Source organism: Anomalospiza imberbis, chromosome 3, assembly GCF_031753505.1.
Source record: "Anomalospiza imberbis isolate Cuckoo-Finch-1a 21T00152 chromosome 3, ASM3175350v1, whole genome shotgun sequence".
NCBI lineage: Eukaryota > Metazoa > Chordata > Aves > Passeriformes > Viduidae > Anomalospiza > Anomalospiza imberbis.
The window spans coordinates 92,061,630-92,083,001 of NC_089683.1; the positions used below are offsets into that span (position 1 = coordinate 92,061,630).

Below are 21,372 nucleotides of genomic sequence, written 5' to 3' on the forward strand. Positions count from 1 at the left end.
AGCAGGTTTATTGCAAAGCCCAGGCAGCTCGGCTCCTGAAACAAACAAGTGGGGGTCTGGACAAGCCTGAGTTTCTGAACTTTGGGGTAAAATAGTAGGCTCAGGGGAGAATATGTGATAGGCATTTAGGGAAGGCTGTACCTTACTAGTACCTCAGCCAATGGGGAAAGAAAGGGAGCAACGTGTGGTCAGGAGTTTAGGATAAAAGTAGGCTGCACCCTCCAAAACCTCAGGAGAGAAAAGTTTGTGGGCATGTGCTTTGGTGGACTCTCCCTTTATGTGAGTAAAGTTGCAGGATTCCTCTCTCTCCTTTTTGGACATAAACCTCTGGTGTTTGTAGATTTTCCTGACACCAGCTTGGGCACGGTCTTCCGCTAAAGTCAGGCCAAGTGATCTTAATGGCTTTTTCTGCATTTAGCAGCCAGCAGAGCGGCTGCAGTCCAAAATGGTTAATCCTACAGGCGTGCTTCAGCTCTGCAGAGGGCAGCAGAAAAACACAGGTCAAGAAAGTTTGCCTGCTGTAAGTAAATGGCATTATTGCAATGCAAATATTAGCCCATAGTGACCTCACTTGATCCTTTGAAAAGAATATAAAATTTGTTGGTTTGGGGCTTTTTTCCTAAATTGAACATTATGCTGGAATGGGATTTTTTCTAGTGATGAAATGAAAGGTCAAACTGTGGTAAGGATGCAACCATGGCAATATGGGAATGGCTGTTGGTATAAGTTTGCAGGAGCGATTTGCATCATCAATAAGAACAACTTTCTGTACTCTTAAAATTTCCCTGTGATCACTGGGAAAATAAATATATAAAGCAGACTTAAAAAAAAAAAAGCAAGCTATAAAAGAAATGCCTGAGGGTGTGCTTGCTTGGAGCTTTCCCCAAAGTAGCCCTTTCTGAGAACTCTTAACACACTGTTTATTTTGCAATGGTCTAGCAGAAAAAATATCCACCAGTTGCTTTAGCTGCACCAATCAAGAACTTCAGCAGCATATTTTGATTTCTGCTTGAGCAAGTCCAGGATCTCCTGCAATAATTCTACTGCAACAAATCATTACAGTGTTTATTTTAGATGGGGCTGGATGGACTCCAGTTGTTTTCAGACTAGTCCAACAGGCAAGATTTTCTTCCATTAAAATATTTTTAAAAGCTAAAACAAAAAAAAATCAAAGTGTCATGAAAAGTCTATAAATCAGACTAGTTTGCAATTTTTCACTTTCCACTCCCCATTGCAGGTCAGCATGTCCTAGTAACCTGACTGAGCCTTTGCTGACAGTGAAATAACCTTTTCCATACTTCTACAGTCACCTCACTCTGGTCTACAACTGATGGCATCAGATACAGCTGAAACTGTTGTTCCAGAGTGGTACAACATCAGCATCCCAATTAGCCTGCCTTACTCCTGTCTTGTTCCAAAGTTTCAGTCTCAAACATTGCAGTAGCTTGGGAAAATAATTATATCAATACAGTTTGCTGTGAAGGTCTTACTTGACACCATATCACATGATTTGTTTTCTGCAGCAAGGTCTGCTTAAAAAAAAAAAAAAAGAAAACACTAATGTAGCATTCCATGAATATTGCCATATTGGCAATTTTTTTTTTTTTTACTAATTACTTCTTTAACATTTAGTCAGAGGGTGAACTGCCCAGCACAATCACTTTTTTTTTCAGGGGAACTGCATAATAAAAATATAGGTAGTGCAGTGCCTGAATGGCAGTGCCTGAAAAAAATCTGCTACCTGGAAATGAGATTTCTTTTCAGCAATCATCAGCATCCACTGGCCTTGTCACAAGGGTGGCACCAGAGGTGAGAGTCAGGACTTACCTCACTGCCAAGTGAGCACCTGAGCCATCCCTGCCTTCATGGAGAGAGGAATGCACTGCAATAAACTGCAATAAAAAATGTCTGCTTGAGGTTAGAAGCACAGTTGTTGTTGCTGATCAGAAATAAATTAAGCAGTCTAGTTCTGCTATGGCATAACCTGTGCCCTCTAGGAATAGTATGATGCTGGTTAGGAAACACTCACCAAATGTTGTCCTTATGTATTAAAGTTGCTCAAATGCATTTTCTTTCCAGGAAGAAAGAAAAGTAGGCTGGAAAAGTTGTTAAGCCTAGCAATAGAATGTGTCACAAACCCAAACACCAAAAGCCTTTGAATTGAGATGCTGTGTGAAATCTGCAAAGAGAAACTTGTGATTGACTGTTCTCAATGCCATGGTGCTACAAGGTGTCATGACGATACTGATGATTTCATCAAACTATTTTTGATCTGAAGCATCACTTCAAGCATCCCTGGGAGACAGTGCTCTGCAGATTAAGAGTCCCCTTTTCCAGAGAATGATTGAAGAGTAATCAAAATGCTGCAGAAGTGCCTGAAAGTGACAGTTAAATTCAAATACCGTGTTCATTTTAAAAATAAAGCTTTTAAGGAAATACAGTAATCTGGAGCAAAATTACTTTTTTCAGCCATCTTCATTATTTGTCATGACATGAATGATAGTAATTTTCAGAGGAAACTGAAGCCTACAGAGCACCTTCTGGCTTTGGAATCAAACCCAGGAATGCTGTGTAATCACACAAGCTGTAGACTTCAAGAAGACTCCCTAATGCTCTCGGTGTACACAGGCATTTCAACCCTCATGAGATTCTTGCATTCTGAGCAGATGAAGTGAGTCAGAGAAAAATCACACTGACCATCGAGCATTCTGTTCCCCAAAAGCTGGGGGACCTATGTATCTCCCCTGATGACAGTCTGGTTTGGACAATTTCATCAAGCTTCCAAGCCTTTGAGGCCTTATCTATCCTTTTGAAGCTTCAGTGGGGCAGTGACAGGATGAGAAATCATGATATTTCTAGGCTTTAGGCAGTAGCCTCTAAGTGATTTTTTTTTAAGCATTAGGGCCTGAAGAAAATTCAGTTGTTCATTGGGAGCAGAAGATAACACAAATTCAAGTTCCCTGGAGCCAGTTAATGATCTCTGGGTGAGTCATTCTCACCCCTGTGGGACAGTGCCTCTTCATTCCACACAGGATCTACATTCTGTCTAATGCCTGCAGGGTTGTTCAGATCCAGCTGATGAATTATTCTGAGAAAATCAAGTTGCCTTCCAATATTTGGTGGAGAAAATGCCATGCACAGCCTTGCAAGCTGCACTGTTATATTTTATCTTTTTTTATCTTGGCAGCAAGCTGGACAATTCGATTTCTAAAAGAATAACTGACTCTGCAGTCATCTGCAGTCCTTCTATTGCCTTAGCCAAACTAGTGTTCAACATCGAAAAAACCTTAGGACTGCCCCATTCTGAAAAAAGACAGTGGGAACTCTCTGATTCAGCCTAATGCAGGCTAGAAAAACTTCTGAAGCCTTCAATACTTCCCCAGGATTTTTCCATCTCCATGGAGTTTGTAGCTTTTGTAGAATCTTGTGTCTGTTTCTGGAAACTCGTAACACAAGGCCACAATACTGACAATGCCCTTTAGATGCTATTTACTGCCTTTTTAATGGTCTAAACACTGTTATAAGCAGAAGCAGTTTACTGAGGAAGCACTGGAAATTAACATCCTAGAGGCTGAATTTTGATCCCTGATATTAAGCAGTATTAGCTCGTTACTCACAAAGATACAATTACTCACAGATCAGTAATTATACCCAACCATTGCCAATACTTAGCCTTTGTGACATATCTGCTGAAGTCCTTTCTACAAAGTTCAGGATATTATTGTTTTGTTTTCTGAAAAGTTGTTGTTAAATAGAGCTGTAAATATTGATTTAGAACATGGTCAGAGAGGGTTAGTTCATTGTGAAGCACAGACAGAAAGAAATCTAGCAGACTTCTAAGAAACCTTTCCAGCCCAGGAAGCAGCTGGACTGTTAGGCATCTGCCTGTTTTATCCATGCACAAACCACATCACCTTCTGGAAGGGTTAATAATTGTTAGCTTTGGATCACAGAGCCTCCTCCCAGCTATAGAAACAATTACCTGACTAATCATAGCTGGGACGACTTAATATTTCCCATTTACCTGATGAGGTTTCTAGTGTTTTCTTGGAAGGATTGAGAATCTAACCAGAAAAAAAGAAATAAAACTACCAACCCCAAAACTCCAATGCCAAAGTAACTGTAGACAATAATAAATTTCTGGGATTGTTCCTTCCTAGCTGTGGGAATGTTTAAACTACAGTGGCAACTGGGGGGTATTGCCTGCAGATTTCATAGAGGTACCTTAAGAGGAACATGACCTTGTGGTCCTGGTTGTAAAACAAAGAACCTACCTGAAAGTTCAACCCAGTGTTGAACTGCATTTGCTTTATGACACAAGGCTTGTGTTTGCTGTGCTCTGCAGCACGTGTAGCCTCCTTCTGTGAAGCATCTCCTATACCAAAATAGCTGAGAGAGAATCCCATCTTTGTGGAGAAGTGAGATTAAAAAAAAAACCAACACATTTTCTCACCACGACTCTAAATACTTTGAAGCAGGTTCCTCAAATTTACCTGGATCACACCTTGGCTAAATGCCTGAGGGCAGGTGACAGAACCCTTGCAGAGTGTTCACAATAGTTCTATTGTGCTCCCACTGAAGACAGCTCTGATTTTATCCATAACTGAATGTAATGTCTCACTTCTATCCTGTCTCAGAAGTTATCCTATCCTCTCTCCCCAGATAATCTCTAGGCAACCAAATGCTTTATTAAAATAATATCTGCACTACTCTCAAGAAGCTGCCTTTGGATCACTCTGCTTTAGGGGTTAACTTGCCCTTTCATTTCCTCACAGACCTTTTCCAAAGCAAAGGAGAAGTCTCTGTGCTAGAGCAGTACAACTCAACTACCAATGATAGTATTTTAATTCCACACCCCAAGAAAATGTGTCTGGATGCCAATACTCTTGTGTAAAATAAATTTCTATATGCTGCATACATGCACTCTGCATGTACAAGTATGTTTATTAATGACACAGTTAGTCATACACTTATATTTTCCTACATTAAAAGGCAAGTTCTAAGGAAAAAAAAACCACTTTAGATTATCAGCTGTATTAGCAGCTGTCAAAAATATTACTCTTGGCTCCAATCAATTTAGGCATTATACACTTTATTAGTAACATAGAATGGTAAGGAATGATGTCATCCACATATACACATACATACAGTATTGCAATCAGAGAATATTCATTAAGAACTTTTAATTTTCTCTTAAAATAAAAAATTGGACACTAACAAAACCAAAATATTACAGCAAAACACACTTGGTATGTTCATGAGTAGAACAAAGACATGAGCAGTAAATAACATGGGTCTTACACAGAAATACATTTCTCTTAGGAAGTTTTTTTGTTTAATTCATTCAAGTTCCTGCATTAACATCACTTCTCCCTCTTCACAGAATTCAGACCGAATGGTGGGGCTGGGGGCAATCACGTATTATTGTGTAAAATGACAGCTTGTGCTCCATGGAACATCAATAGCCTGTAACACTTGACAAGGAGGTACATACACATATTGAAAACAACTGTAAAGGTCACACATTCCCATTCACACAGAAAAACTAGTCAGCTCACAAAATGGAAAAGGAAAACAATAAATGTTTACAGCTTAACCCAATTTCACTTGGTTGTTGATGCACAAGGTAGTACAAATATTTCTCAAAAAAACATTTTTCATTAGGCAACATGGGCTGGCAGCTCTAATTACACACTCCACTGATTGTCTCTGAAACAACAGATTGCCTTGAACAAAAGAGATGACCAAGAGGCTGAAGTTAGAAAAGCCCTATTGATGCCTTAAGTTTTAGCTTTCATATTTTCCAGATTCTGTACTGCATTATTATATAACTCTGAAGTTCATATAAAGTGTTAGCAAATTCTCTTCACAGTTTAGTTTGACAAAACAATCCTTTTTCAGCTTGAGAACCAAGGACTCCATTGCAGCTTCAGACTCAAAAAGCATAAACAGTGAATTGAGGAGAGCAATCTGGGAGGGCGACACTTCATAACCTGAAGCTGTAATTGGACAATTAACCCAAAATGTAAATGGACCAAAACTTAGAAAAGTGCAAAAACATGTGAGCCGTCACCCATCTTGGCTGTAGCCCTGGCCAAGCTCTTGTAATGCCTAAGATGTTTCCTTTGAAGGCCTTTTTAATAAATACCTACTTTATTCCTTTAACACTGTCTAGCCTGTGTTCTAGGTAGCCTCTCCAGACATCACTACTAATCTGAAATGATTCATATATATTCTTGCTACTTTTTCCCTTGCTCTTTCTTCCTCATAAACCATAGGCATTTACAAACAGAAACAGACAAGCATGCATCTACAAATACTTGTTCTGAGTGACTTACCTACCAGCAATTCCAGACTCCATCCTACAGGTCTGGTATTTTCACACCCAGCCAATAGAAATGAGGGGTTTAAGGCCATGGCAGGAATCCTAAATAAAAATGTGTCAATGTTCTCTGAGTCTCTTCCACTGAAATTACCAAAAGTTTACCATGGCTGGGAAGAAATGCTAAGATAAGAATTAACGTTAACGCTAATCTCTGAATTTTGTAGCTGAAAGTTATCAACTGCACAACCTGTTGGGCTCCTGGGAACTTGGGGCAGTCCCCTTGTTTATGCTTCCCACAGTGTGTGTTCTCTTGCATCCTCCAGAGCTCTCCTGAAACACTCGGACAAAAAGCAAATTGAAAAGCAAAAGCTGACACATGGGACTGGGATGCCTCTCCTCCCTTGGTTTCTTACACCATCCTCTCCTAGTTGATGTGCAATTCAATTCATGATACAATTACTTTTTTTAAGCAGCTAGGATTTGTAGCCCCCAGCTCTACTCTTGCTGGAGGGCTGAGCCAGGATCTGAAGGCTAAGAATCAGAAACCCTATTTGCAATTCCAAATGCACGTGGAATTTCCAGGTTAAGAAGGTTGCTTGGAGAACTCATAGCAATCTTCCAGTATCTGAAGAGGGACTACAGGGAAGTGCGAGGGACTCTTTGTCAGGAATTGTAGTGATAGGACAAGTGGAAATGGGTACAAACTGAAAGAGAGGGAATTTAATTTAGATATCAGGAATAAATTTTTTACTGTGAGGATGGTAAGACACTGGAACAGGTTGGCCAGGCAGGTTGTGGACACCCCAACGCTGGCAGCGTTCAAGGCCAGGTTGGAGAGAGCCTTGAGCAGCCTGGTCTAGTGGGAGGTGTCCCTGCCCAGGGCAGGGGGATTGGGACCAGATGATCTTCGATCCCTTCCAATCTCTTAACATTCTACGATTCTATGTTTGATTGAGTGGATGTTGGCTGCTAAAACCCAAAAATTAAAAAGCAAAAACCACAAAGCCTCAACTACTCCAAATTTATTTCTGCCATGAGCTAGAACCTCAATTTCTTGGCAGATGATAATACTATCACATAAAAAATACTGATTTGCTCTTTATTTGCTCTTTATTCTCCTGCTGAGCCTTTCATTTAAATACTTTATAATTGCCTGAAAATAGCTCATAGGTTTCCAACTTTCAAGCTCCTTTTAGAAGGGGAATATTAAATCCAGGATGTAATTAAGCCTTCATTATTAGGAATATTTTCTTTTCATGGACCCAGCAGGGTTTCCAGCAAGCCAAAATCTTCTTTCAACCTTTTCAGAAGGTAGCCAAGTAATTTGGCAGAAGATAAAAAACACAAGGAGCCAGAACTAGAATATGTTTTCAATAATCAGCTGAACATAACTAAAGAAACTGGAAACTAGTAGTGAAGAAAGGAATTGAAAAATAAATTTTAAGACTGGAACAAAAATACTCACTCTTTTATTTTGAACAGTGTATACTGAACAGGTCAGCGAACATCCTGGATATTGCCCAAGACTGGACATTTGAAAACAATTCCCCAAAACTACAAAAATACTATCTTGTTAAGATTTTGCAAAACCAAAAGTCAAAGCAACCATGCATGGGCCATGAACATAAATATTATCTGTATCTTGGTGAAAAACATATATATATAGGCACACATTATTATCATTTTTCCAAAGCTAAAAGCCACCCACATATGTCACAAGGCAGAAACTTTCACTTTTCTGTCTCAGGCTGAAAACCTGTACATCCCTTGATAGGGCAGCTTCAATGTAAAGGACTGACATAATGAAAGTATCTCTATTTTCACTCCTATACACTTGCCTGCCATTTGAATAGCCAAGAGTGACTTTTCCTATATTCAGCTGCTTCAGCAGTGGACTCTTCTAGAGTTCACCTCTCCAGAAGCAGCAAGGCCTGGTCATTTTCTCCCTAGCACTGGACCTGGCAAAGAGACATGAACCCTTTTTGGCAAGGCAAGTGTTCCAAGTGTGCTTAGTTTATTCTGATAGGTCTTCCCCTGTCTAAAGCATTTATCATACAAAATGTTTAAATCAAGATCATCACATTTAGAGGCTAAGCTTAGAAAGATAAGCTTTCAGGGCCCTTTTTATACAAAAGGATTCTCCTGAGTCTACAGCAAAATAAGAAAAAGAAAAGCTTTTAACTATATTTATTGTACTTAGAGACTAAACTTGGGAGTTTGTGGTTGTTTAATCCCAGCCATCCACCAAGCCCCAGGCAGCCGCTTGCTAGCTCCCTTCCCCACCAAGGGGATTGAGGACAGAATCAGAAGGGTAAAAGCTGGGAAATTCATGGGTTGAGATAAAGACAGCTTAATAGGGAAAGCAGAAGCCATACACACAAGCAAAGAAAAACACGGAATTAATTCACTGCTTCCCATGGGCAGGCAGGTACTCAGCCATCCCCACCAAGTGCAATGGCTGCTTGGGCAGAAAACACCATCACTCCAAACATCCCTCTCTTCCTCCTTCTGCCCCCACTGTATACACCGAACATGATGGCACATGGTCTGGAATATCCCTTTGGTCAGTTGGGGTCACCTGTCCTGGCTGTGTCTCTTCCCAACATTCCATGCACTCCCAACTTCCTCACCTTTTCTGATGTATGAAAAGCAGAAAAGGCCTTAGCTCTGTGTAAGCCCTGCTCAGCAACGACAAAAACATCTCTGTATCATCAACCCTGTGTTCAGCACAAATCCAAAACACAGCCCCATGCCAATCACTATGAAGAAAATTAACTAGCCCAGCTGAAACCAGCACAGAGTTAAATAATTCCCCATCCTCAACGGCAACAATCTGTGGGAAACTTCGAGCAGGATTCCACCTTCTGGATGGCACTGCATCTGTGGGACTCAAAGACACAGCATCATTGATGGCCCTGAACTTGCAGGCTCAGTTTGCTGAGCTAAAAAGGAAATGTTTCCAAAAAGTCCACTAACCCAGGTCTGACTTTCCCAGCAATAGCATTATTGTAGTGCTATCAGTTCTGTGGGCGTGTAGACAGAGCACAAGGTAAAGGAGAAAATTTTCAAAAGCACTGCACTGAGAAACCCCATCCCAGATACACATAAATGAAGTAACAAAAAGTTACTCTTAATAATGTCTGCTCATTTTGCAGCTCAGATGGTATAAAAGAAAATACTTGATCAGAAAAAGTGAAAATATCACTATTTTCTTTTCAGTCATCTTTACGGCTTTTAAAAAACAGCAAAAGACATTATTTAAGTTACACAAGCACAGGAATTTCACATGAGACAAGTGATACAATTCATAAAAAGGACAGAACATGTTTTCTGATACTCCACAAATATTCAGAAGTTTAACACACAAAATGGAATTTCTTCAGCAGCACTGATTAAACTCAAGATGAGGCAGGGATCTTCTTTACAAAGTAAAGGCACTGGCTCTTTGTAAACACGTACTCCTCTCTCTTTAAATGAGAAAGCACTCAAAATATTCCATGGAGGAAATTTGTGTGGTAGTGTTCCACTGCTTATAAATATTTCAAAACAGAGATATCAAAGGCCTTTGTCCCCCTTTTTACTGTATTTAATAAGAAATGGTTTTTCTCCAGTTTATCTAGCGAGAAACTTTAAATCTCCCCAGAAATGCTACAGTAAAGCTATAGCAAGAACAGTGTTTTCTCTTATCTGCCTTCTGATACCTATAAAGAAGTTTCAAGGCAAAAGAAATGTCAGATGCCAGTATGAAACACACACATCATCTCTTGTTTTCAGTATTGTGCTATCACTTTTCCAGAAGGAATCATTGGCTTATATTCAAATACAGATACATTTAAAATAAAAAATAAACATCCTCCTGCTGTGCATTTCCCTACTCTGACTTTTCAAATGCACCAGCAAGACTGAACAAGAAAAAAAGATTAGACACTTCTGATCATGACAACTGTACTTCAAGATTCCTTATTTTTTCAAGTATGCATCCTGAATGCACATCTCCCTACCATGGAGTGTTCACACAGCTCTTTACTAATGAAACTGCAAGACTTGAAAATGTTAGAATAAATATTCCATACAAAGGTGAATTGTTTGCATCTTGACCAAAATGAACTGAGCATCTTCATAGCTTCCAGTACACAACTACCACCAATATCAACAAACACATTTCACTACTCATACACCCAAATCCAGTGATTACACTAGCTCATATCATTCTGTATCTAACCAAACTTGTGCGTTTCTGAGTCACCTTCCTTCAGCTTCATAAAGCTGACTGTATCTTTAATGTAGTGCTTTCAGGTTCTACAGGACTGTCAACTGGTACCTGAAGAGGGAGATAAAAAAATAAAAACACAACAGGAATTAAGCTGTTATTCAACAGAATCATTCTCAAACTCAGTATTCTTGGGCAATTATTAGGTTAGACTCCAACTATATATGTAGTTAATTAGCCAAATTAAGCAAATTATATAAAACCCTATTTTCCTTTCTTTTTGTAATAAATAAAGAGCCCCAACATAGAATTTAGTTTCTTAGTATAACTCTAAAGTATATATTTATTGCATATAAATATCTGTCACATGAAGATTAACTTCCCTTTTTTTTCTCCGTTACATTTAACCACAGTAGAATCTTGACCAAAGTTCAGTATCTAAGTGTTATTGAACATTATTAACACAGGCAGGTCTCAATCATGCATTGCAACATCAGGGCAAGGACTGCAGCTTTTCTTACACACCCAGGGTAATATGAATGAAGCTGTGTGACGATCTAGGTTAGTTAACGAGGTGATAATGGAAAGCAGATAAGTCATGCACAGCCCCGGCTGGGAAACCCACAGGATGCCACACTGAGCGCAAGCAGTGGCACAGGTTTCAGGTTCAAGTTAGCTCAGGCAGCACCAGCTCGAAGTTTCTGAACCTCACACAGACACTAACAGTGTGCAGTTGGTCACAGATGATCAAAAGCTGGTGGGCATGCAAGACACCTACACAAAAAGAAGCATGGCAGAGGATCTTGCAATATCTGACTCCAAAAAGCTCTCTCATATCTTGATCCAAACAATCAAAAACCCACAGCACTGAAAAAAATTTTCCACTGAGAGCTTTATTTCTACTAGTAACTGTAGTAGTTTGGAAAAGCTGCTGAAACATGGAGCCTTGTGATCATCAGAAAATGCTATGCTCACTCTTCCTTTAAATTGAGAGTGTCAGCAGAAGAACAAACCCAGCTCTTTATGCAGCACTGCATAGACACTCCAGCATGGCTTCTGTTTATCAGACACTGACTTCATCTGAAGGGACTGCAGGTATTTTAAATAAAATACATAGTCTATAGGATGGCCTCACAACTCAATAAACAAAGAGGCTTCACAATTTACAGTGCTACCCCACTATTGTGAAAAAGCAAGATTCGAGCAATAAAAAAATATTATTAGCCACTTAAAATTCAAATATTCAAAAAAATTAAAAAAAATTCTGAGAGCAGAAGCTTTTTCAGTTTTTTTCATGGGAGTTAAGGAGAAAAACAGATAAGTGCAAGCAGCATCCCATGTGGCTCTGTCGTTCAAAACCAACATGGAATCAGTCATAAGATTTTGTCAAGTATTCTTTTGCAGCTGATATTGTTATGCCAGTAGAAGTCAAGCATTCAATTAGGTAATACAATCATGGTAAAAGAGTCACCACTTACAGCTTTAACGTCCAAGTTCATAATCCCTGAATTCACATTGTGTCTTCGCAAATCTGATTTTATTAAGGCTGAAAAAAGAAGGAAAAGGAAAAGCTGGTTCACACCTTTGCAGTGACATGCTCTTCGAGGGAAATGCTTGCAGGGTGCAAGCACAGAGAAGCTGCTTTCAGCCCATTTTCAAAATACCCATATTCGCTTTTTGCAGCTTGAACTCACTGAAAATTTGAACTTGCTCCTCACAAAGCACACAAAGCAGGAAATGACAATAAAATCTTTTAAACCACAAGCACTTAAAGAAAAGCTTGATGGTTCAGCACATTTGTGATTAAACGTGTGTAAACACTGGCACAGTTCCAGAGTGCATCAGCAATTTCTTGCATTTGGAAAACTGCAAACTGCTTCCATTTGTGCATTTATTTCTATTTCTTACCCCATTCTGGAGATGGACATCTGTCTTAAATTCAAGACGTCTCAAGAAATGGGGGTCAGATGGCTGTCCATATATTAACAACATCATCCTAAAAGCACCTACATTCTTACAGTACTTGCACTTGTAATTACCTGTTAAAATAATGCCCACAAAAATCCAAGCACAAAGAAAGATGTTTCCTGCACGAGGACTGTAGTCTGTTGTGAGCTTTCCTTGAACAAGTGTAAAGATAATTCCAAATATCTATAAACAAACAAGTAACTTCATCAGGATCACACAGAAAAGAGTCATCATTTTACCTTTAAAAGTTCCAGGTCACATCTTATAGAAATCAAATTTAAAAAAAAAAAAAAAAAAAAAAAAAAAAAAAAAAAAACAGGACTACAGCAACAAAACAGACTTAGCTAAGTTTAAGAAAGACTTCCTAGACTTGAGCATAGTGGTATTCCTGAACATTACTTCACTTGAAGAAATAAAATGCTGTAACCTGTGCTGATGCATTAAGGAGACCTGAAGAAGTGCCTTCAGACTCTGGATATGTAATTTCCACAGCAAATTCAAACCCAAGTGGAAGATAGCCAGTCATGAAGAACCTGTTGAAGAGGAGAGTAAGAGGATGACAGGCATGGCCTTCATCTGTTACTACAGCTAAGAAAACCTAACATGATATTCTGAACTGTCATGTGTTCACGACTTAACAGAATTCAGTAATTCCAAATAATAGCGACTGCTTCATTCCCTCAGTAGGATCCAAGAATTTTAGCCACACATCTTTCTCTTTAGGGCAAAGCTGTTAAAACATGTTTGTCCTATTTCCCAAAACCACCATACATATGAAACAACCTTTGCAAATGAGTCTGCAAGCCACTCCATACTTGAAGCCAATTACTTTCATATCAAAGACACACACAAACAACATCATTTGATCAGCCCAAATATCCATGCTGGAGGACAAAAAATTGAGTAGGGAGTGAGGCTGTACACTTGAACACCTGCTGGAAGCTGCTATGGAAGAAGCTGAGGGGGCCGATGAATCATGGGAAGAGAAGAAGCTTAATGTAGCTGAGGTTGGTTGACTGGCTTTTAAACTAAAACTCTCGAGACATCTCTGGTTTCATCTTGACCTCTGTGTCTGAATACAGCAACACTCCCTCAGCACCTCTTGAGGCTTTTAGATCAGGTATCTATGAGCAAAGCAACCAGCATGTTGCCTGACCTATCAAAGTATATAGATTAATGAAAATGCAGAGAAGCCAGTCTTCCTAGATCTGCTCAGTTAAACTCTAATCACCTACACACTGGTCAAGAGAAAGCTTCAACTTCATTGCAGACAGCTTTTTGAATAGAAACCAAACAAATTGACCACATAGAGACCTCTCTTAGGTCCATCAAATGGTAAATGAAATTTACTGAAAAGTGAGTTACTTTAGCTTTTTTTCTGATATAACAGAAGGTGAAACCCTAACTGTACTGTGAGCTAAAGGCATAGGCTGAGACCATGGTGACAGAATACACAGCAGAACTATCTAGGTAAAACATTTAAATATGTTTCAGAACAGAACTGCAGTAAGTCTTGTAGTACTCTTTAATTGCTCACCCAAGCACTCCTCCAGTCACGAACACTACTATAAGGTATCCGAGGTCCAGGGTGAAGGTAAATACCAGCAACCCAATGAAAGAGAGAATGTAAACAATCAAAGTAGTTTGCCTGCAACCCAACAACAGCAACAAAAAATTAACATTGTTAATAGAAGGCCATAGCACACTGCTGAAGCATGGAAGGATAACATGAACATCACATAAGCCACTCTAAAGCTATAAAATTTGCTTCATGTAATTCTGCCTCAACCTTAGCATGCAGTGAGCACATATTCATTCCCAAACCCTTCATTTGTTATCTGGCTGCTTCACTCAAGGATAAGGACACTTACTCAGACTCTCAAAGAATGGACAATCACAGCACATACCTTAAGACTATTTTAGTTCTCTGCTATGTTGTACCTCTTGGCCATTCTGCAGTGCTGCCCATTACACAATACATCAACACAGGAGCAGCTGAGTCCAGCACTATTAGCAATAAAAGTCAGCCTACCAAGAGGCAAGTCAAACAAATCTCATTACAGTGTTCTATTTATTTTGAATCTGGAAGAAGGGATGTCTTCCAAATTCTTGAAACACATATTTGTAAGCCCAAACACATGCATTAACAAAGCCAATCCACAGCATTAACATCCATTACACTTGTAGAGGCACATAATGTACTAAGAGTCACAGGGGAGAACTACTCCATCACAAATAGTGCTCCAGGGCAGTGCTTGCTCCTGGGGGCACCACACCATGGATGATGGACCCAGGAGCTCCTAGGCCAGAAGAGAGCTCTGCTCCATGGATCGTCCCCTGAATTAAAGCAAACATTATACTGACTAACAGGATCAGGAGTAGCATAAAAAAATTGAGAATCCATCAGTTGGCCATTTGACAAAACAATGCAGGGTAGGCTTTGAGACTTTTTGCTTTCCTAGGAGAAGAAGCCCACTGGGCCACTGTATGTAGGACATACAGTGCTTTCTTTACATTCCTGAAGAGACGGGAATAGATGACAAACCCCTTTGCATTCTGCTCCCTCACTTCTTTTGGCCAATAACCAGTAAGAGTCTCAAGCTTTCACTGTAGCTGCAGAAATTTCTCTCCATCAAGGCCACTAAAAGCTCAGGGACCAACTGCATTTCATCAGCAGTTCATTTCAGCCCTTATGTTGGAGTATTTTCCTAATGCAATTGCATCACTCTCCTACCCTTAACCCCACACATGCCTACCCACACTTACTTGTATGTTTTAGTGTAATCCAGCCACAAACCACAAATAATCGAACCCACCATTCCTGCCACCACCAGTGTCAAGCCAATTCTCCCAGCGTTCACTTCTTCTCCCTTTCAACAAATATTTATATGGTGCTCATTAATAATTGCTTCCATTCAGAGTCAAGTTCAGACCTCTTGGCAGTCATAAGTGCAAACAAACATTCCTATGACTCCCACAGCTGTGTGGTACAAGAAACTGTACAGAGGTATAAAAGAAACCAAATGTCTGAGCACACATAGTACCTACAAAATAAATATCACTTCTGCAAATGTACAGTGAAAAAGAGAAAGATAAGTTCCAAGAAACTTACCTCATAATGAGTTACTATCATCTGGTTTAATAATGTGGAGACAGAGTAAAATGCCCCAGTCATAATACCTGCAGTACCAAGAAAAAAGCTTCAGTCATTCCAGGTGCAGCCATGTTGATTTGTTACCCTAAAGAATTCATCTTCTGACATTTAAGACTCACAACACAAAACCTTTTATGTGCCAGGTAAAATCTCTTCACTGGACCTATAAGTGATATTTTGCATCCTTACGGATTTTCCAGCACTGGCACCTGAGTAAATAAAAGTTTTACACTCCCTCCCCCATTAAAAAAAACCCCACAATTAAAATTCTATGTGCTTCTGTCCCACATCTGAACATTTCTACCAGACTACAAGCAGATAGCACCACTTACCATAACTGATTAGCAAAAGTATAAATGGAATATTTTTGAACAAGTTAATAATGGACTGCTTGTAGGAGTAATCCTCAGGAGGTTTAGTTTGCAGGACTGCTTGAGAGTGACTGGGAGGGTATTTTGGCTTTTCTTCAAACACTGGGGAAAAAGAAGGAACAATTTTTGATTCATCTCTACCAAACTAAAATGTGCTTTTTTTATTATTATTATTTTTATATTGGAAATGCTTCAGCTTGATGAATTTCAGAAGAGTGACTTGTAGTTTTAACAACTGCATGAAAAATAATCCTAGATTTTCTCATGGAAGAACTGAGTCAGCCACAAAGGATGTTTTATCTGGTCACATCTGATTGCCACCAAAACAGGGACAAAGACAGCTGTCACCTGCAATATGTCAAGACCTTTGTATATAAATTGTAAGTTTAACAGAAAATTGTAAGATTAACAGAGTGAATTCACATTATATCACATTTATCACATATATTATAAGTCCTTGCAGCAAAGAAACTAAGAGAACTAAAGAAAGAAATCACCCCATGTGAAGCACAACATAGAGGGAAATGGCTGTTGCTTAACCCTGGCACAACAGGTAAGTGAACGCAAACTGGAAAAATTGTAACCTCAACTACTTTGAGCAGTCAGATGCTTTAAGTGACACATTGTAAACACCCCCTGTAGCCAGCATGTCAATTCCAGTAATTTAAACACTTACCAACTCCTGCTAAGAAGAACAAAAGTGTGGACACTATCGCTGTTCCGTAGAACATGATGCTGATGTTGTGTGCCATAAGATCAATATCATTTGGTGTATTTGGGACCAAAACAGGTGGCAACAAAAAGCCAATTGCAGTACCAAGCTGTAAAGCAAGGAAAAAAAAAATCATTTCCCTCTGAACGTACAAATTAACTGAAGTGAGAACTCTTACCAGGTAGAATTCAGAATTGTTAGCATAATAAGCATTAATAAAACTTTAGTATCACACTTCAGAGCCAGTTGCTCTCAATGTTGTTTTACAACCAGATCTTCCATAACTCAGGTTTAATCTTTGCACTTCTCAATTGAACTACAATGCCGCATTTAGTGTATATATTTACACCACACATAGTACTTACAAAAGAACCTTCATACTTATACAAGAATTTTTCACAGACACTAAAAGTAGCATGCATGAACATAAATTTGTATCAGTCATCCTGCAAATGAAGGGCTACAGATGGCACACAATTCCAGCTACTCTTGTAGAAATGTTCTTCATTTGATGTCATGCTCCTGCCACTACAGTAGCAAAGCCTCACTGCAAGGTTTACTGAAGAACAGACAGAGCAGAGCAAAGGAATATCCTTATTAAGACCAAATTCAACAATTATTGCTAAGGAAATAAATAAAAATCACAGAATGAAGTTGTAGTGGGTTTGTGTGGGGAGTAAATTCCATCATAACAATTGATTTTGCATGAAAGAGACATAAAACAGGAACTGAATACATACATATAAAGCATTTTAAAATATGAAGGAACAAGTCCTGGACTATTCTCCAATTTCTCTCTTCTGCTCCCCCTAAACTTAATGGCATTTTAAAGTGTTGGAACATTTATTTTAGGTAAAATTAAATTTAAAAAATAGCACCAAAGACTGTTACGAGTAGCAAGCCAACAATCAGCACGCACATTAGAGGTGCGCCACTGTGCTTACAAAGCACCCTTCGTGCATACCCTGATGAGGGGTTTGCTACCTTTTTTCCCCCAGGCCATCATATTGACACAGTATCCAATGGTCACAGGAGGAATTTGTTTCCTTTTGTCCTCACCCTTCAGTATATGAACCCTACAAACACGAACAGAGCACACAGTTACTTTTTGTCTTTAGGTATATTTTTTCCTTGCCCAATAGGAGCCAATGCAGTACACACAATGTTCCAACAAAGTCAAGTGATACCATTTTCCATCACTTACATCTAGAGAGGTTAAGGCCAGAAAGAAGAAAGTGTTCCAGTGAGTTTGGTGTGCCTCATTTAAGATGCTAAATACTTGTGGAGATCTGGCACTCCTAACAACCCTTGACAGGTACATCGCTGCGTTCCCAGTGATTTGTGTTCCAGCTGCATCTCAAAGAAGTGAGATCTAATTTTTGATAACTGCTCTGTTCCTCCCCTGCCTGCTGTCCCGGCGTTCCCTGTAGCTCTGAAGTTTCACACAGTATCTGATAAGTAACTGGATGACCAACAGCTGAGTGGGTTATGGCAACACGGTTGACATTGTGCAATTAGCCAGTACAATGACGTGCTGTGTTACACAGTTCACATTGTGCAATTATCAGTACGGTGAGACCCAATGGGAATGCATATGCAGAAGAGAACTGCAATGGGACACAGAGACACTCTGAAATATTCAGTCCAAAAGGGACAGTTGATTTGTCCCCTGGAATCCTTTGATTAAAAAAAAAAAAAAAAAAAAAAAAAAAAAAAAACACCAAAAAAACAGTGTTTTGGAAGAACTGCTAACAGCCAGGTACCAGCTAGGTTTAGGTACACCCTAACTATAAATACTTAACATTAATGTCACTGCTGTCATAATCCAAAGTGCACAAACATAAAATCATTAGACTCACATGATAAAAAACAAATCCCCCATTATCTTAACCAAACTCTACCTATGACCTCAGCCTGCATCAGTGATGCTGATTTGAATCTCAGCAATTTTTTGCCACAGGAGGAAAAAAAAAGCTGTGACAGTGGCAGGAGGAGAGAATTAGGCTACAGGAGGAAAAAGTATCATACCTGCACCTGTGCTTTCAGATGCACCTGTTCCAGCTCTCTGAAACTGGCCAGGACCAGGGAGCTGGAGGAAATCCCTGACTCAGTTATCAGCTCCCAACAGTGATGTGAACTATCACAGCGTTACCCAAAACTTCAGGAGTCACCAGGGTATTGACTACTGGCACCTGGCAATTAGAGGCCATATTTTAAAAAGCAGAAACCATGTTGTTTCCAGAACAACAACCAGAATGTTGTTGCTGGGGCTCTTCGTGAAAGTTCACGTAGTACACACCCCTCCAACCGGGGGTGGATTCAGTAAAACGAATCCAAGTGCCAAAATGCAAGAGAAAGAGGAAGTGGAGCAGGACCACTTCAGAAAAGGGTCTCGACTGATGTACGGCCGGCAGCTGCTGGAAGCGTGCGAGCTGCCACACGCCGCCACATGGCCCGGCTCCTGCACAGCCAGGCTGGCCGGGCAGCCGCGCTTCCTCACCTGGCCACTCTCCCAACACCACACCCCGGAGAAAGCCTTTTCCCCCTTAAGCACCTACTTTTTAACTCGATGCCGAACTCCAAGGAAACCCACTTCTCCGAAACCCCCCTCGCTCCCCTGCGGCCCTACCTGGTTGCCCAGCACAGCCACGGCGCAGGCGGTGGAGACCTCGGTGGGGCCGAACCAGACGGAGGCGATGCGGGAGGGCAGCCCCAGGATGAAGACCTGGGCGACGGCGCAGACGGCCTGGGCGGCCAGGGTGAGCGGGTAGCGCTGGGGGGCCAGGCTGCCGCACTTGAGCCAGGCGCCCACCGCGTTGAGCCCCGCGCCCAGCAGCGCCGTGAGGCGCAGCCCGCGGGCATCCAGCAGCCAGGTGGCCGGCAGGATCAGCGGCACGTAGGCCACCATGTACACCATGGACAGCCAGTCGATCTGCGTGAAGGAGACGCCGTAGAAGCCGGCGAAGACGTTACTGAGGATGCTGTACTGGATCCACTGGAAGGCGTTCACCAGCGAGTAGCAGCTGAAGACGGCCAGCACCGCCAGCCGCCGCCGCGACAGCCGCGTCTCCAGCCGCGCCTCCGGCCGCACGCCGCCCGCCGGCAGCATCTCCTCGGCCTCCGGGGCCGGCTGCTGCCCGCCGCCCGCCGGGGCCGCCCGGCCGCCGCCCGCCGCCTCCTTGCCGGGCAGGAAGCCATTGCAGCGCTGCAGCGGGGCCGCGGCCGCCGGCACCTCCCCGCTCTCCCCCTCCGCCTCCTCCTCGCCGCCGTCCTCCACCATCTCGGCCGTCTCCCCACCCAGCTTTCCCGGCGGCGGCGGCGGGCTCAGCCCGGCTCTGCCTGCCAAGGTCACTTGGCTGCGGCTCCGCTCGCCGCCGCCCCGCCCCGGGGCCGGCCCGGCAGCCGAGCCCGGCGGGCGGAGCGGGAGGCGGCCCCGAGGGCGGGCGGGTCCCGCCGGAGCCGGCAGCGCTGCTGTGGCCGCGGTGGGCTCGGTGAGCGGGGACTGCAGTCCGGGCTGCTGGGAAGTGTTGGGGGCGTGTGCATGTGCATGTGCATGTGCATATACACAGAGACAGAGATGGAGATAGAAATAGTTGTTTTGTTCGCACCTCTGCTTCCGTTTTCTTTGTCCATCTTTCTCGTGGTCCTGTCGTGCTCCACTTCACTCCTGCTCCTGTCCTACTCCACTTCAATCCTCACATCCCAACATCTGAGTGATGTATGTGCACACACACACACACAGACTCACACTTCTTTAAGTCTTTTAAACTGAACTTACAAGTCACACACTTGCTGTGTGACTTTTGCTGGCTGCATGAGAACGACGGGGCAATAGTAACGATGTAAATAATCCCCACAATATCTCCAAGGAAGGAGCAGCGTCACCTCATTCCTGTAACCTTTTTGGTGGCAGGTGTGTCCGGCCTAGGCAAGGCTGGGTGGGCACAGACTGGTGCTTTGTGGCTCATCCCTCACCTCTCCTCCTCAACACAGGCAGGGCACCTCGGCTGCTGCACCATCTGTGCAGGGACACATAGGCCACACCACTTCCAGCACATTCTGGGAAAATCCAGGGCCTTCCCCTGCCACATTAAGATTTATCTCTTTGCAGTGGTGATGCAGAGAAATGTACTGAAATCATAAGAGATGGATAGGCAGAGACAGAGGCCCAAATTGCAGCAGAGGGTGGCCAGTACAGTGCATTATCAGGGCATGTGCATCCAGTCCTCCATTGCCTCCAGAGCCGCAGGCAAAACATTCCTTGTTTCCACTCAACCTCTGAAATTTGATTTGACGCATACCCCAGAAAACTGACCGTCTGGCTCATGTGCAGAGGCGGGTAGATATCACTTCAGTAAGCAATCTTCCCCCAAACCCTGCCCGGTTCATGTCTGCACAGGAGCAGTGTCTGGCAGCCCTTGTCACAGTTTGTAATTCTGCTGCTGCAGACAGTGTCCCCTAATAAAGAGACAGATTGTTCTCCAAAGTGTAATGAGAAAATACAGAAATATTTAACTTTGCTAGCAATGTTAATAGTATTTTACTGGTTTCTGTGGAAAATTGTTTGGAATGTGTTCAGAAATAACACTGCACATTGTTCTGGGTATGCCAGAGCCTAATCAGATCTGTCTG

At 41.7% G+C, this 21,372-nt stretch overlaps 1 protein-coding gene and 2 long non-coding RNA genes across 3 annotated transcripts; 2 read left to right on the forward strand and 1 right to left on the reverse strand.

Annotated features, from left to right (window-relative positions):
- The first annotated feature begins 1,861 nt into the window (after window positions 1–1,861).
- Window positions 1,862–5,636, forward strand: LOC137471406 (uncharacterized). The gene is made up of 2 exons (XR_010997571.1): window positions 1,862–2,381; window positions 2,470–5,636. It is a non-coding gene; the product is annotated as an uncharacterized lncRNA (long non-coding RNA).
- FLVCR1 (FLVCR choline and heme transporter 1) lies at window positions 5,076–20,104 on the reverse strand. Its single transcript, XM_068185720.1, has 10 exons — window positions 19,370–20,104; window positions 16,705–16,849; window positions 15,990–16,130; window positions 15,616–15,683; window positions 15,270–15,373; window positions 14,041–14,151; window positions 12,931–13,036; window positions 12,575–12,686; window positions 12,014–12,081; window positions 5,076–10,646 (listed from the first exon to the last, which is right to left on the reverse strand). Exons 1-10 carry the CDS (start codon window positions 20,018–20,020, stop codon window positions 10,584–10,586), a joined length of 1,569 nt encoding a protein of 522 aa, XP_068041821.1. The 5' UTR covers window positions 20,021–20,104; the 3' UTR covers window positions 5,076–10,583.
- LOC137471407 (uncharacterized) lies at window positions 14,148–17,393 on the forward strand. The gene is made up of 2 exons (XR_010997572.1): window positions 14,148–15,870; window positions 17,143–17,393. It is a non-coding gene; the product is annotated as an uncharacterized lncRNA (long non-coding RNA).
- Window positions 20,105–21,372: the final 1,268 nt, after the last annotated feature.

Excerpts from the sequence above, each read along its gene's own strand:
- FLVCR1 (XM_068185720.1), bottom strand. The coding sequence starts at position 20,020 with ATGGTGGAGGACGGCGGCGAGGAGGAGGCGGAGGGGGAGAGCGGGGAG. Across the intron at positions 14,152-15,269 it reads GATTACACTAAAACATACAA|GCAAACTACTTTGATTGTTT; the intron begins GTAAGTGTGGGT and ends GTTGGGTTGCAG. Across the intron at positions 12,082-12,574 it reads TGTGGGCATTATTTTAACAG|CCTTAATAAAATCAGATTTG; the intron begins GTAATTACAAGT and ends TTCTTTTTTCAG.